Source organism: Spinacia oleracea, chromosome 1 (assembly GCF_020520425.1).
Source record: "Spinacia oleracea cultivar Varoflay chromosome 1, BTI_SOV_V1, whole genome shotgun sequence".
Lineage (NCBI taxonomy): Eukaryota > Viridiplantae > Streptophyta > Magnoliopsida > Caryophyllales > Amaranthaceae > Spinacia > Spinacia oleracea.
The window spans coordinates 90,249,053-90,262,598 of NC_079487.1; the positions used below are offsets into that span (position 1 = coordinate 90,249,053).

Genomic DNA, 13,546 nt, shown 5'->3' on the forward strand with positions numbered 1-13,546 from the left:
ATAATCTTGAATAACATAAACCATTATAACCCAATGTATTACCATGAAGCATAAACATTAAACACCAATGGTCCAATACAATCATAATCCACACACATTTCATACCAAGCTTGAGTCAAGTAAACTGATACATTTAATATGAATCTCTGAAGTCTAAAATGCAATAATGAAGGAATTCCCCATTATATTAATAAACCGTCATATAAATGTCCCCAAGTTAAATTAACAATCAAAATCGGAAAAAAAAAAAAATCAAACCCTAACAATCAATATCGGAAAAAAATGTATTAATTAACACAAAAAATAAGAATAATTTATGTAATCAAACCCTAAAAATACGAAATTGGGGGAAAAATCAAGAATTGACTGAAAGCAAACCCTAAAAATACGAAATTAGGGAAAAACAAACACAAAAAGTTGGAAAACTATACCTCCTCAAACAGATTCGCGCAAGAGAGAGTAAGAGATCGAAATACTTGGGACTGTGACGGCGAAAACAGAACGCGATGGGGGAGATGAGGCGAGAACACAGACCCACCGGCGAAGACAGCGACGCAGGGCCGAGCAACGCCTGAGTTCGACGGCTGCTGAGTTCGACGGCGGCTGAGTTCGACGGCTGAGTTCGAAGGCCAGATGCTTGGAGAGAAGGAGTTGAGAGAGCGCTGGGAAATAAAATTTTGAGATATTTTGTTAAGTGAAAAAGCTATTGACGAAATAACGTTATTGCAGCAAAATATTTTGAAACGCGGACTTGTTGCAGGGGGCAATAGCATGTACGCTACGACAAAGTCTGGATGTTACTGCGGGCTTTTATTTTGTACGCTGCAACATACACTTTCGCTGCGAACAATTAAAATGTACGCTGCGATAACCCTTCAAAGGGTTTGACCCGCCTTGACCGACTGGTTATTGAAGCGTATTAATACATGTACGCTGCAACAAGGGGGCTGCAACAAGGGTTTTTTCTACTAGTGGTCGAAGGTACTTACTGCAAATTCCATCAAGGAAATGGGCATGACACTGAAAACTGCTGGAATCTAAAACATACGATCCAAGACATGATAGAGGATGAAGTGATACCTCTCCCTAACGTTGGAAAACCCAACAACAACAAGAGCCCACTCGGCTCTTGTCACATCTCTCTCGACCAACCAGAGAATTTCGACCCCACTGTGTATATTACACCTCAAGGTGCACCACTCGCTGTGGTCCCTATGGATCGAATCGAGAGGGAAGTGTGCGGTGTGTGGAATGATGATGCTGATGATATTTACCTATCTTAAGTCTCGGGCCAGGACCTCTTCACTGAAACTTGGCCTGGGTATGCTCTCATTGACACCACCCCTCAGGAGCCCGAGGTCGACAACCTCACCCGATCCGGAAGTATATACCAACCGGATATTCACCCACCTCCTATGGACGACATCCCGGTTAGGCAAACTCCTGAGAATGGACGGCATGCCACCGTCGCGGAAGTCATTGAAAATCCTCTCCTGAAACAACTAAAAAGAACCAAGGCCGAGATTACCATCTGGGATCTTATGTGTACTTCAAAGGAACATCGCGAAAAGCTTATTCGCTCACTTGACCTCATCTCAGTACCTACAGATATCACACTTGACTCATTGGTTAGCCATGTCACGAGAGATGCCGGAGAAAAGGCCATAGTTTTCACCGATAAAGACTTACCCAAAGAGGGGGGTGCTCACAATAAAGCCCTTTACCTAGTGGTTGGATGCAAAGGACAAAACATCCCCCTAACGCTCGTAGATAATGGTTCGGCGGTTAACGTCTGCCCATTGCGAACCGCCCATTGCTTGGGGCTAGGAAACGATGACTTCCAAACCTCCACGCAAGGGGTACGAGCTTATGATAACTCCCGAAGGCCTGTATTGGGAAAAATCAACCTTACCATACAAACCGGGCCTGTGGCACGCACCACGGAGTTTCAAATAATCGACTCAAGCCCACTTTCAACCTCCTCTTGGGGCGACCTTGGCTCCATGACTTAGGAGGTGTGGCTTCTACCTTGCACCAAATGGTTAAACTTAACCATAACGGGGTAATACTAGAAATCTGCGCCCCTCCTCTCGACGTCAGTTGCACTATGGTTGGAACGGCCGAAACTGCAGACGACCTTTACGGGTTTCAAATGGAAGAAACAATCCAGTTCATTGAAGATTATGACCCAGCATTCCTAGACCCGCATGCATCCCGAGTCATCCCTAGAATGCTGTTAGCTCAGGGTTATTTCCCATGAACCCCATTGGGCATAAGGAAGAAGGAATACACATTCCATCCTTTTCCGGACAAATCTACTCCCTTTGGCTTAGGTTATGAACCAACGGAGGAAGATATTGCTGACCGCCTATCTAAGCTACGCCTTAACAAAGCCAAAGAAACCACCCTCCTTCCCCCATATCAAAGGACCCTTAACGGGATGTTCGTTCGGGAAGGAGAAGAACACCCATGCTGTGATTTCCCTGAACCCTTCGTTCAGGATGGCTTGCTAAAACCCGGATTTGAAATTTTCCATGACTGCCACACCTTGGATGAGGCACCCCACCTCACCAAGACTAAAACAGCTGAAATATTGGACAACCAGGCTCTATGGACATTGTTTAACGAATCGAGGCCTATGGAGAACGAGACTGTGATGACTACCCTAGCTTTACAAGATGAAGGTTTCGATCCAACCCGGTTAATATCTCCTGCATCAACACTAGAAGAGGTCGAGAATGGATGGGTGAAGACATATCAGTGGGTCAATGCAAAAGGAATGGAATTCAAGATGAGTACCGGTGAAGGACCGAAGTTTCATGAGACTAAACCCCAGGCTTGAGCCACATAGAGCACCATTAGTAAAAAGCGCCTAGTAGTTCTTTAGATTGATAGAAAAAATAATAGAGACTTTAGATGGTCCTAAGGCCCCTTAGAATATGGGTCAGTTTTTTTTCAGTGTGTTTTCCTTACTTTCCGAATCAATAAAGGCGTAATATTTCTCCTAAAAATTTTATTCTAACACTAAATAAACACCAAATGTACTTGCAAAATACAAAAAAAATGAGGCGGCCCACTCCAGGCCCAACAAACAAAACCCACTCGGTTTTGAAATAGTGCCATGGGAACCAATTCCCAAAACCCACAAAATAAACCACACCATCCCATTCATATCCCCAAAACCTAAAAGGCCAAACCAGTGTCATCATAAGAGTCAATCCATGCAACCCAGAGTCAAAGGAAATCAAAATCCAAAATAATACAAATGTTACCAAAAAACAGATTCATAAAACATGGATTCCATCATACCCTTCACTAACAACACCTCAAAAACCTACACAAAGATCTTCATAACTTCCGCACCCTAACCCCATTTTCAAAACTGTTTCGAGTCACGAATAGAAAAAAAATTGATTCGGACAAAAACGCATTTCACGCTAACAGTCAAAAAGCCTCCAAAGTAGCCTCAAAATTGGCCTTTAAATACGAGCAAAATATCAAGGCACAAAAAAAAAGAGAAAGAGAAAGAGAAAGAAATGCAAGAACATGTGAAGCAAAGCGTCAAAAATTGACCGCCCAAGTCATTTTCAGCGCCCAGGGCTGGGCGCCGAAATTTCTGACGCCCCAGCCTGGGCGTTGAAACTCTCTGCCTGACAAAAAAAAATATTTTTCAGAAGTGCTCGTCATTTTGTCCGCACACAACGGAAAAATAACGAACACTTGGGGGGTACAGTACGTATCCAAATAGGCTTACCAACCAAGAATATAGCCATACAAATTAGTCGAATTTCGAATTTCATATTTTACACGACTTATGGCAAAAATGGCAGATGAAAATAATGATAATACTTCACTCATTTGACCGACTAAGTAATATGTTTCCACCTCAGGGCATATCTACCAAAATCCGGCATACTAGAACTAGTTCAAAAGCTAGAACTACGCGCGACCTGATTCTGACAAGATACGTAGGCAATCCTTACCAAGGATTCGGTCCAAATAAAAAAAAAATATTCTTTGTGCAAAAAGTGTTAGACATATAAAATACATAAAAAAGAGGAGAAACAAAAATAAATGAAAATGAAAACTAAAAATACGCCTTTATTAAAATATAATAAGAAGGAAAACAGAGTGCTAAAAATAAAAACAAACACGACTGAAATAAATGGAGGGCACCTACACCCTAGCAAGAACTACACTACTCTAGTTCTTCTGGATCATCAAATAAAGTCTTGTAGAGGGCAATATTCGCAGGATCCACCCCCACAGTCTTCTGCGCTGCCCCAATGTCAATCTCCATAAGAACCGGCTCCTGGACACTAACTTCCAAAGATGCCAAGGCTTCATAAACATTCTCAGTTATAGCCCGCTCAGCCTCGAGGGCACAGGCAATGGTGGGAGAAGGATTATTATCATCAACTAGACTAGCCACTGTTTCTACAGGCGGCTGAGCCTTCCTAACCCATACATTGTTCCGGCGACGATCTCCGCGAGAGCTTGCATTTCTTTTAACAACAGCAGGCCCCTTCATGTTAGGCATCTTTTTAGGCCTGAAACTGGAACGGGGAGGAACTTCCTTTCGCTTTCAATCAGGACGAGCTTTCACAGTCTTAACACTATAGGTACGAGGTTTGGCAGAATCAGGACCCTCATACTTAACACGAATACGAGGTATCAAAAGCTCAGCCGGCTCCCCATTACGAGCCTCGGTCCTCACATCTTTGTCATCGGAGCTCATCCACAACTTGTAGTTTTCAGAAAGACCCACAAAGCCATTTGTAGCTACGGCCCAACGCGGGAGACCATCATAATACTTAGCCCACGCTAAGACCCGTGTTTGTGAAAAGGCCGCTACCTTAGGTGGTACCGTATCAGAAAAGGGGATAGTCTGCCTTAAACCATATTGACGCATGACTCGGTATGGGAAAATATAAATAGGACGAGATAGCCCCAACAAAGAAACATAAACCGATACATCAGAACCCCCTGTCATAGTAGTCAAACCCCACCATGGTACCACCCACTTAATAGAACAAATGCCATAAGTAAAAAAGGAGGTCCATTCGGCCTCGTCCTGGCCTTGGTGCAAGTATTTTCGGTTACCCAAGGCTATAGGGCGATAATGTTTAGGATCGGCAGGAGCTTCCAAAAGTCTAAGCCGTTCCGCAAGCCAAATCTGCAAAACAGGTACGATCGAATCAAAAGAATGAAAAAAATGGTCCCTGGGGCGCAGTTTCAACGCCCAGGACCAGGCGCCGAAAACTCCAGCGCCCAGCCATGGGCGCTAAAACTCAGCCCCAGGCAAAAAAAAAAAATGCAAAAGGGACGTATACGTGCGCAAGGAAAAAATCGATCACCTGCAGTAATAGGGGCCTTCCCTTAAAATGTTCGGATTTGGCATCCTTCTTCAACTCATCCGCACTCAGCAAAGTCTCGGCAACAACCAACGGCATGATAGAATAACAACTTTCCATCTGGCTAATCAAGGGGATCAACCTTATATCACCGAACTCACCATTGTTATTCGATAGCAAATAATGATTCAACAAGCAAAATACAAGGGCTCGAATATTCAATTTCTGTTCGGTCATATTCTTACTAGGCCTAAAGTGGTGTTTTACAAGTTTTGCCAAGTTAACCTTATCATCTACAACAATTTCAGCAAACATGTTATCATCTAGCCCTAGGAAATCCCTTATGGTTGTTTTACCCTCTTCAATAGTGCCAGGGGTAACAGGAGTAGCATTAGTAGGATAACCAAGGATCGCAGCAAATTCATCGGGCAAAGGACATATTTCGTTGCCCCGAAAGGCAAAAACATGATGATCGGAGTCCCAAAAGCTTAGGGCAGCATGCAGAAAGTTATAATCAATATTAATTTGTTGTAAGCCTAAAAGTGCCTCTAAGTGGTATTCTTTTAACAAAGCTTTTTCTGTGGGAGTAAGGGCCCGTAGCCAACGCCTAACAGTCCGTTGGAGTGAGAAAGTAGGGATCGACATGGCAAAAGCAATGAATAATTAAAGCACACCAAAAGGAAAAGAAAGAATTTGAGAGTAGTAGAAAATAGGGACGTATCTAGCCCCTATATATAGCTGAACGCACCCAATGACATCCTGATCCCATTCGGAAACGTGTTAGGAAATCCGAAAGTCAAATATTACCAGGAAAGGACTTTCAGCGCCCACGGCTGGGCGCCGAAATGTTTAACGCCTGGCCTTGGGCGCAAAAAATGCAGCCCAAGGCCCAGATTTCACAAAACACGGAACAGGAAAGGACTTAAGACCGTGTTGCTAAACACGAGGCCCTATTGCAAGTAGGATCAAGCCCAAAGCACCTTTAGCTCCCAAATAAGCAAGAAAAAATATAACATTAAAACTTGGTCGAAACTTAGACTCGTCTCAGAAAATGCTTATGTACACTTTTCAAAAAAAACAAGTTAAATATCATGGTCATTCTTCGAAACACCAAAAATATGTGTCGTCAAGTTATTGGTTTTCCAAATAAAAAATGTTTGTCTGTCAAAGGGTTAATCTGGGCCAAGCTAAAACCAGATGTCGCCTGAAAACTAAAGTCGCACTCCACGGCTTCGCTAAAGTAGCACACTACTATAAAAGGTTGCTCGCACATACGAGCATGACCCCAAACATGATTACAAGATGCGAAAAAACAACCGACGAGCCCCAGTGCTTGGGGGCTCGCGAAAAAATAGACTCCAACAAGGAGCGCGCGATCAAAATCACATTCCCGGACTGCGCCATACACCATATCATGTTTGGATATCTCAAAAAAGAACAACAACAGGTTCGACCTCATCGAAAGGACGTCACTGACACTTGTGCACGGTCCTCTGATCAAAGACCAAGTCGAGCCGTAAAGACCAACTCAAAATCACGAAAGCAGACGGTCGCAAGACAAAGATCCGTCTGAACACGTTGTCAGCCCATGTTCAGGTTACAACTAAATTCGAGCGTCCCTCGAAAGAATTCGCTCTTGCAAGAATGAAGAAAAAGAAATTCTCAAAAGAAATCACAAAGAACCAAAGAAATAGGAACTTGCCCATCTTTAGTCGGCAAGATCGCGTTACCAACCGCGCGAGTTCCCAAATCGAAAAAACGAATTCAGGGACGTCCACCCTTAGCGGACAAGGCTCGCCCACCCTCAGCGGGCGGGGTCTGCGTCACTAGCCGCGCAGGTCCTCAGTTTTCGAAAAAATAAAGTCTTCAAAATTAAAACAGGCTCGCCATCTTCAGCCGGCGGGGTCTACGTCACAAACCGCGTAGATCCTTATTTTCAAAAAAAAAGCAAACAAACTTCAAAACAGATTCGTCCACGTCTATCGGACGGGGTGTCCACCCTTAGCGGACAAGGTTCGCCATCTTTAGCCGGCGGGGTCTACGTCACAAACCGCGTAGGTCCTTATTTTCAAAATTCAAAAAACAGATTCGTCCACTTCTATCGGACGGGGTGTCCACCCTTAGCGGACAGGCTCGCCATCTTTAGCCGGCGGGGTCTGCATCACTAACCGTGCAGGTCCTTAGTCGCTGCAGCGATAACTTATTCTGGTTTTCCCTTTTACAAAAATTAAAAGGATTGGTTTTCCATTTTTTCGAAAAAAGAGCGATGTGCTGGATTTTCCTTCGTTTTACGTCCCATAAAAACAAGGGGGTTTTCTGGTTTAGCTAGCCCTGAAAATGAGAATCTTTAAAAACATTTTTTACCTCGTGATTGGGCTTGGCGAGGCCCAATTACACTTTATAGCTTTGATTTTGAAAACATCTGTAGCTACTCCCAATGACAAAGTGAGGGAGTTTCTACGCACCTTTAGATCCTTCCAATGACAAAGTGAGGAAGTTTCTATACTATCAGTTGACAAATCCCAATGACACGTGAGGGATATGTCGACACTTCAAGTGATGACCCTTAAGTCAAATGTTGTCACTTGGGGGCTCGTGAGACCCTCGCAAAACAGGTCACATACACCATGGCTTGTGTGACGCACTCCGTCTAATACTTTGACCATCGTCTTACTCCAAGACTCAGTCAAAGTGGGGGCTAACTGTAGACACCTACTTTTGTCCCCATTCCCGAAAGGGAAAGGTTCGATGATGAAAGCATAAATCTCCACTTGACAACGCATCTCCTATAAAATAAACGAATCTCAATTCCCCATTTCATTTCACCCAAAACCTGCTATTTATGGAAACCTGCTAAAAATAGTAACTGCCGTAAAGGGTAGCTTCTAAAAGTGGCAAGTCATAAAAGATAGAAACCTGTCAGAATTAGGTGTTGCACCTCCAACATAAATCCTAAATGAGATAGAAAACTATTCCTAATAAGATTCGGAAATAAGAGTTACGTATTAATTAAAATCCTAACGAGCCTAGAGTTCGTAACGGGCCCAGACGCATTCCGTCATAAAATTGATACGCGCTAAAATACTCGATTAAATCTCAAACTCTACGGATTTCAGGAATCCGAATCTGACTAAAGAAAACAGCCCAGACCCTATTTTCAACGCCTGGCTCTGGGCGCCGAAATCTTCGGCGCCCAGGCCTGGGCGCTGAAAATACTTGGGTACGTGTTTTTTCCTAATTCTTTGTGGATTAGAACTCCGCAATTCTATCTTTCCACGAACTCTTCCCTATAAATAGACCCCTAAATTCGACGTGAAAGACACACAACAACACATAATTATATTCTGAGTATTGACTCCAACCCTTAGCCTAAGCCTCACGCTGCGAAACTGTTCACGCGTTCTGTCGCAATCGATCCATAAATCGAACAGAACGTATCCTGTCCCATAATTGAGATTCGTTAAATAAAAAGGAGAAATAGCAAAGTCAAAGTGGTTAGTTTTCTGAGAACCGTGACGCACCTCTCAAGGGTGCGTCGTAATGTGTCCCTTTTCGATGATTTAACTGCTTTCCTCGCCCTTTTTATGAACTGTTAAACTAACTAAATCTGATTGTTCTATCACGCCTAACAAATATAATATTTTTGGGAAATCGGATTATCATGCTAGGTCCCTTAATGCTATTTAAATCAGATAATCACGATCGAATTAGTATTATATGTTGCATATTGCTAAAATCAACTCAGATTAGTTTAATAGTTAACGCATGTCCCTTCAATTATTTATGCTGAGCTAGTAAGGATATCCTGCCTCTGGAGTTATCGACGAGCGAAGTACTCCTCTCGGTAGTTACAGTCCCCCGAACCCTCAATCTCTACCTTGCGGGTGTATGTTGAGAGATCCCCACACCAGGGATCACAAGGGAACCTACGGCCGTCGTGGTCAAACATAATTGCACTCCCTTTATGTCACTATAACCGGGTTTTGTCAGATTTTCTCATTGTCGTTAAAAAGTGAATGGCGACTCCTATATTACTAGTCAATTGGGTGTATACTCACAGGAAATCCAATTACACTTGATTGAATAAAAGAATCGTCACACCCACGAGGGACGAGGTCACGCATTAGCCTCGCGCTTTTTCGACCCCCTCACAGGTATGTTTTCAAACCCCTATGTATATCAACCCAATCACAACGAAACAATATAACCTTGAAGGAACCATATTAATCTAATTCGAATATTTCTTGGAGTCTTCCATAATACTCTTGCCCATCTGCTTCTACATAAACTCCAGAATTTTGTGTCTTTCGAAATCGCTCGCAATCCACAGTATCAAATTTATAGCCATTGATAATGACGCTTTTAAATCTTTTACTGTGATTACTTAATCCATAGGCCAAGGCTTTTCTCAACTTTCCTTCTGTTGTACTATCCTCTATGTTATAGGCCTAAAATTGTTAAAAAAAATATTGTTAAACACGAATTTAAAAAAAAACACAAAACAAAAAACATCCAAAAGGTTACGACATATAACCTGATTCCGCAACCACTCAGTGAACTCATTGGTTATCCACCCAGTTTCAATAATTTCGTTGAATTGGCTTTCTCCAAATTGACCCTCTTGTCGTTTTTGGCATATGAAAGCACTTTAAACATTGAAAAAAATGTGTTACTAGAAAATTAATAGTTGGTAAACTCTAATTTAACTCATGACACTACTTACTCAAGAATAGGTTTCATCTCATCTGAATGAAGCAAAACATAGCGATGGGCTTGTCTTAAACTTTTTTCATCTAGACGAGCGTTTTCTTGCTTTCCTACCACACGACAACCCGAATGATATAAATAGGTGTTGTTGTCTAGAACACCATCTTCATTTCTTTTCGGTCGGGTGAATATGGTCTGGACACTTTCTAAATATCTAGAGCAGAATGTAATCGTCTCCCATAAAAGGTATCCTTCCGCAATTGACCCTTCAGGATGGGCTTTATTGCTTACATGAGATTTCAAAAATGCCAAGTACCTTTTATAGAATGAAGAAAGTGAATGTGAAATAAAAAGATAAATATAGTGAATATATATTTTAATTGAAATGATAAAATAATATAAAATTAAGGCTTGAGATATTGACCTTTCAATGGGATACATCCATCGATATTGAACAGGCCCGCCAAGTTTGACCTCATCCACCAGATGAATTAGTAGATGAACCATGATTGTGAAGAATATTGGTAAAAACTCTTTCTCCATCTCACAAAGAGTCAAAATAAGTTTTGACTGAATGTTATCTAAGTCATCAGAATGAATAGTGGTCGAACAAATCTTCTTGAAAAAGTCGGACAACTCCTCAATCAAGTCAATAACTTTTGTGGCATTCGATGCTCTTAAAGCAACAGGAAGAAGATCTTACATTAGAATATGATTGTCATGGCTTTTCAAATTTATAAGTTTACGTTGCTTCATATTCACGCATCTTTGCAAATTAGACCCGTATCCATCGGGAACTTTAAGCTTTTCTATGACCATTAAAAAACGTTCTTTCTCTTCAATAGACATGGTGTATTTAGCGGGAGGCAAATAGTCATTAACACGATTAGGATGAGATTTTGGCCAAAGATGAGATTTTATATTTTTCTCTTTGAGAGCCTGTCTTGCTTGCTTATCATCTCTACTTTTATCCATATCTAAAAGAGTTGCTATCACATTGTCACACGCGTTCTTTTCGATGTGCATAAAATCTAAATTATGTCTTAGCGGATTATGTTTCCAATATTCCAACTCAAAGAATAGACTTTTCTTTTTCCAAATAACTCTATTGGCTTCCTCTTCACCACCATCACCATCATCCGGCTCATCATGAGAAGTTTCACCTTGTTGTCTCTTTCTTTTCTTAGAATTTTTCTTAGATTTTTCCTTTGACTGTCCATAAACATACTTAACCTTATCTAATTCCTCCAAAATGTCTGTCCCGCTTGCAGGGACCGGAGCAATACCATATTCATTTGTCCCGTCAAATAAATGACCTTGAGAACGATAAGGATGATCAATTGGCAACCATTTTCGATGCCCTGGGTAGCACATTTTTCCGCCAAACCAATATGAACTAGTATCATGGGCACATGTAGGGCAAGCTTTGTAACCTCTTGTACTCCAACCGGACAACATAGCATATGCCGGAAAGTCGTTTATAGTGGAATGTAAGGCTGCTCGCATCTTAAATTTATTTCCACTATGCGCATCATAGGCATCTACACCTTCCCACAATAACTTTAACTCGTGGACTAATGGTTGCAAATACACATCAATATCTATCCCAGGACTATGTTTACCGGGAATAAGCAAGGACAAAATGCATGATGACGACTTCATACACAGCCACGGTGGCAAATTATAAGGAATCAAAATCACCGGCCATGTACTATAATTGGTATTCATTAGACGATATGGATTGAAACCATCACTAGCTAGACCTAATCTAACACTACGAGGATCTTCGGCGAATTCTACATATCTTTTATCAAAACTTTTCCAAGCCTCACCATCCGACGGGTGCCTTAAGATCTTATCATCTTCATGGACAAAATGCCATCTCATATCCTCAGCTGTTTTAGATGACATGTAAAGTCTCTTTAGCCTAGGTATAAGAGGAAATATCGCATTACTTTAGCTGGCTCGCCCTTCTTACATATTTCTTTTCCTTTCTCACCTTTATTATTCTCCTTTTCTTTCACTGTTTTCCACCTTGATGTATGGCAAACATGACACTCATCTTTTTCTGCAAATACACCCCAATATAAAATGCAATTATTTGGACATGCATCAATTTTCTCATATCCTAACCCCAAATCGTTCACTATCTTCTTTCCCTCATAATAAGACGATGGAAACTCCTTAATTTGAAATGCGTCTATTAGAAGTTCAAGCAATTTAGTAAATGACTCTGCAGACCAGTGGAACATACACTTAAGGTGAAACAAGTGTAAAATAAAGGATAACTTTGAGAAAGTAGTGCATCCCTCGTATAGACCGTCATCGGCAACCTCCCTTAGTCGTTTATACTTAACATCTTCTTCACTAGAGTTACTTGATGGAAGTTCATTATTTACCTCACAATGAAAATTAAACTCTTCGTGCATGTCAAATAAACCTTCATTTTCGTGCATGTCTTGGGATTCATTATCAGACTCTGAATTGTCAACACCAAAGGCTTCTCTTAGCAACCCCCCCATGTCATCTTGACCTACTGCATTTCCTAAATCACTAGGGGTTTCAAAGGTATTTCTCCCTTCATCGACTCTACAATGGAAAACCCATTTTCTATATTTCTTAAGGAAACCGTTTAACAAAATATGTCCTCCAACATCTTCTACGGAATGCCATTTATTTAACTTGCACTTATTACACGGGCATCGGGTTTTTCCATGAATAAGAGTCTCCTTTGCATGTTCAATGAATTTCATGCAACCATTATAATAAGCAGGATCCCCATTGCGTAAATCAATCCAACTAGTATCCATGTCTAAAAAAAAACATAGTTTATTCCAAGGATTTTTTTAGTAAGGAACACACATACAAACAAGAGAACAAAAGTACGTACACACAAGAACAAAAGAGCCTAGACAACCCTTAGAACACGCACATCCACAAAGTAACCTTATCACACAAAATCCTAGAATCTAGAACTTGACAGCCAAAATCCTAGAATTCTACGAAGGGTAGCAGCCTTTTATTGAACAACATACAACAATAGGAACACGCGACAAGGATAGAAATGCATAATATTTAAACATGATACTTCACACAAATTCACGAGAAATATAATAAGACTACTTTGTCACGCATTTTTAATTACATAATATCAATCTATGATTATGTTAATCACCTGGTTCGTCTACGGGAGTGCAACTCAACCTGACGCAAGCCTTTTGCTCTTCACTAGAGTCTTCTATCTGTTTGTTATCCCCTTCAATTTGTGCCAAATGGCCAGATTCAATTAGTAATTGACTGGAATAATTCATATCTCAAATCAAAGGCTATATTAAGATTGTAATATATATTGAATGCAAAAGATAAAGATAAAACAAATACACCTTCAAGTTAAACAGCAACAGCAGCAACAGACTTACAAACTGCTACTAAACACAAACCACACAGCTGCACTAGTGATCAAGAATTCAAACCTAACCAGCAGC

General features: G+C 41.2%; 1 protein-coding gene across 1 annotated transcript; it reads right to left on the reverse strand.

Annotated features, from left to right (window-relative positions):
• Nucleotides 1–9,577: 9,577 nt before the first annotated feature.
• LOC110777117 (uncharacterized) lies at nucleotides 9,578–12,871 on the reverse strand. Its single transcript, XM_056834294.1, has 6 exons — nucleotides 12,061–12,871; nucleotides 10,843–11,956; nucleotides 10,486–10,737; nucleotides 10,078–10,377; nucleotides 9,889–10,000; nucleotides 9,578–9,802 (listed from the first exon to the last, which is right to left on the reverse strand). The coding sequence occupies exons 1-6, from the start codon at nucleotides 12,869–12,871 to the stop codon at nucleotides 9,578–9,580; spliced, it is 2,814 nt and encodes a 937-aa protein (XP_056690272.1).
• Between the last annotated feature and the right edge of the window lie 675 nt (nucleotides 12,872–13,546).

Coding starts and splice junctions, on each gene's coding strand:
- LOC110777117 (XM_056834294.1), bottom strand. CDS start 12,871: ATGGATACTAGTTGGATTGATTTACGCAATGGGGATCCTGCTTATTAT. Junction 11,957..12,060: donor AGAAAAGGAGAATAATAAAG/GTGAGAAAGGAA, acceptor CATCTAAAACAG/CTGAGGATATGAGATGGCAT. Junction 10,738..10,842: donor AAAGTTCCCGATGGATACGG/GTCTAATTTGCA, acceptor TGTTGCTTTAAG/AGCATCGAATGCCACAAAAG.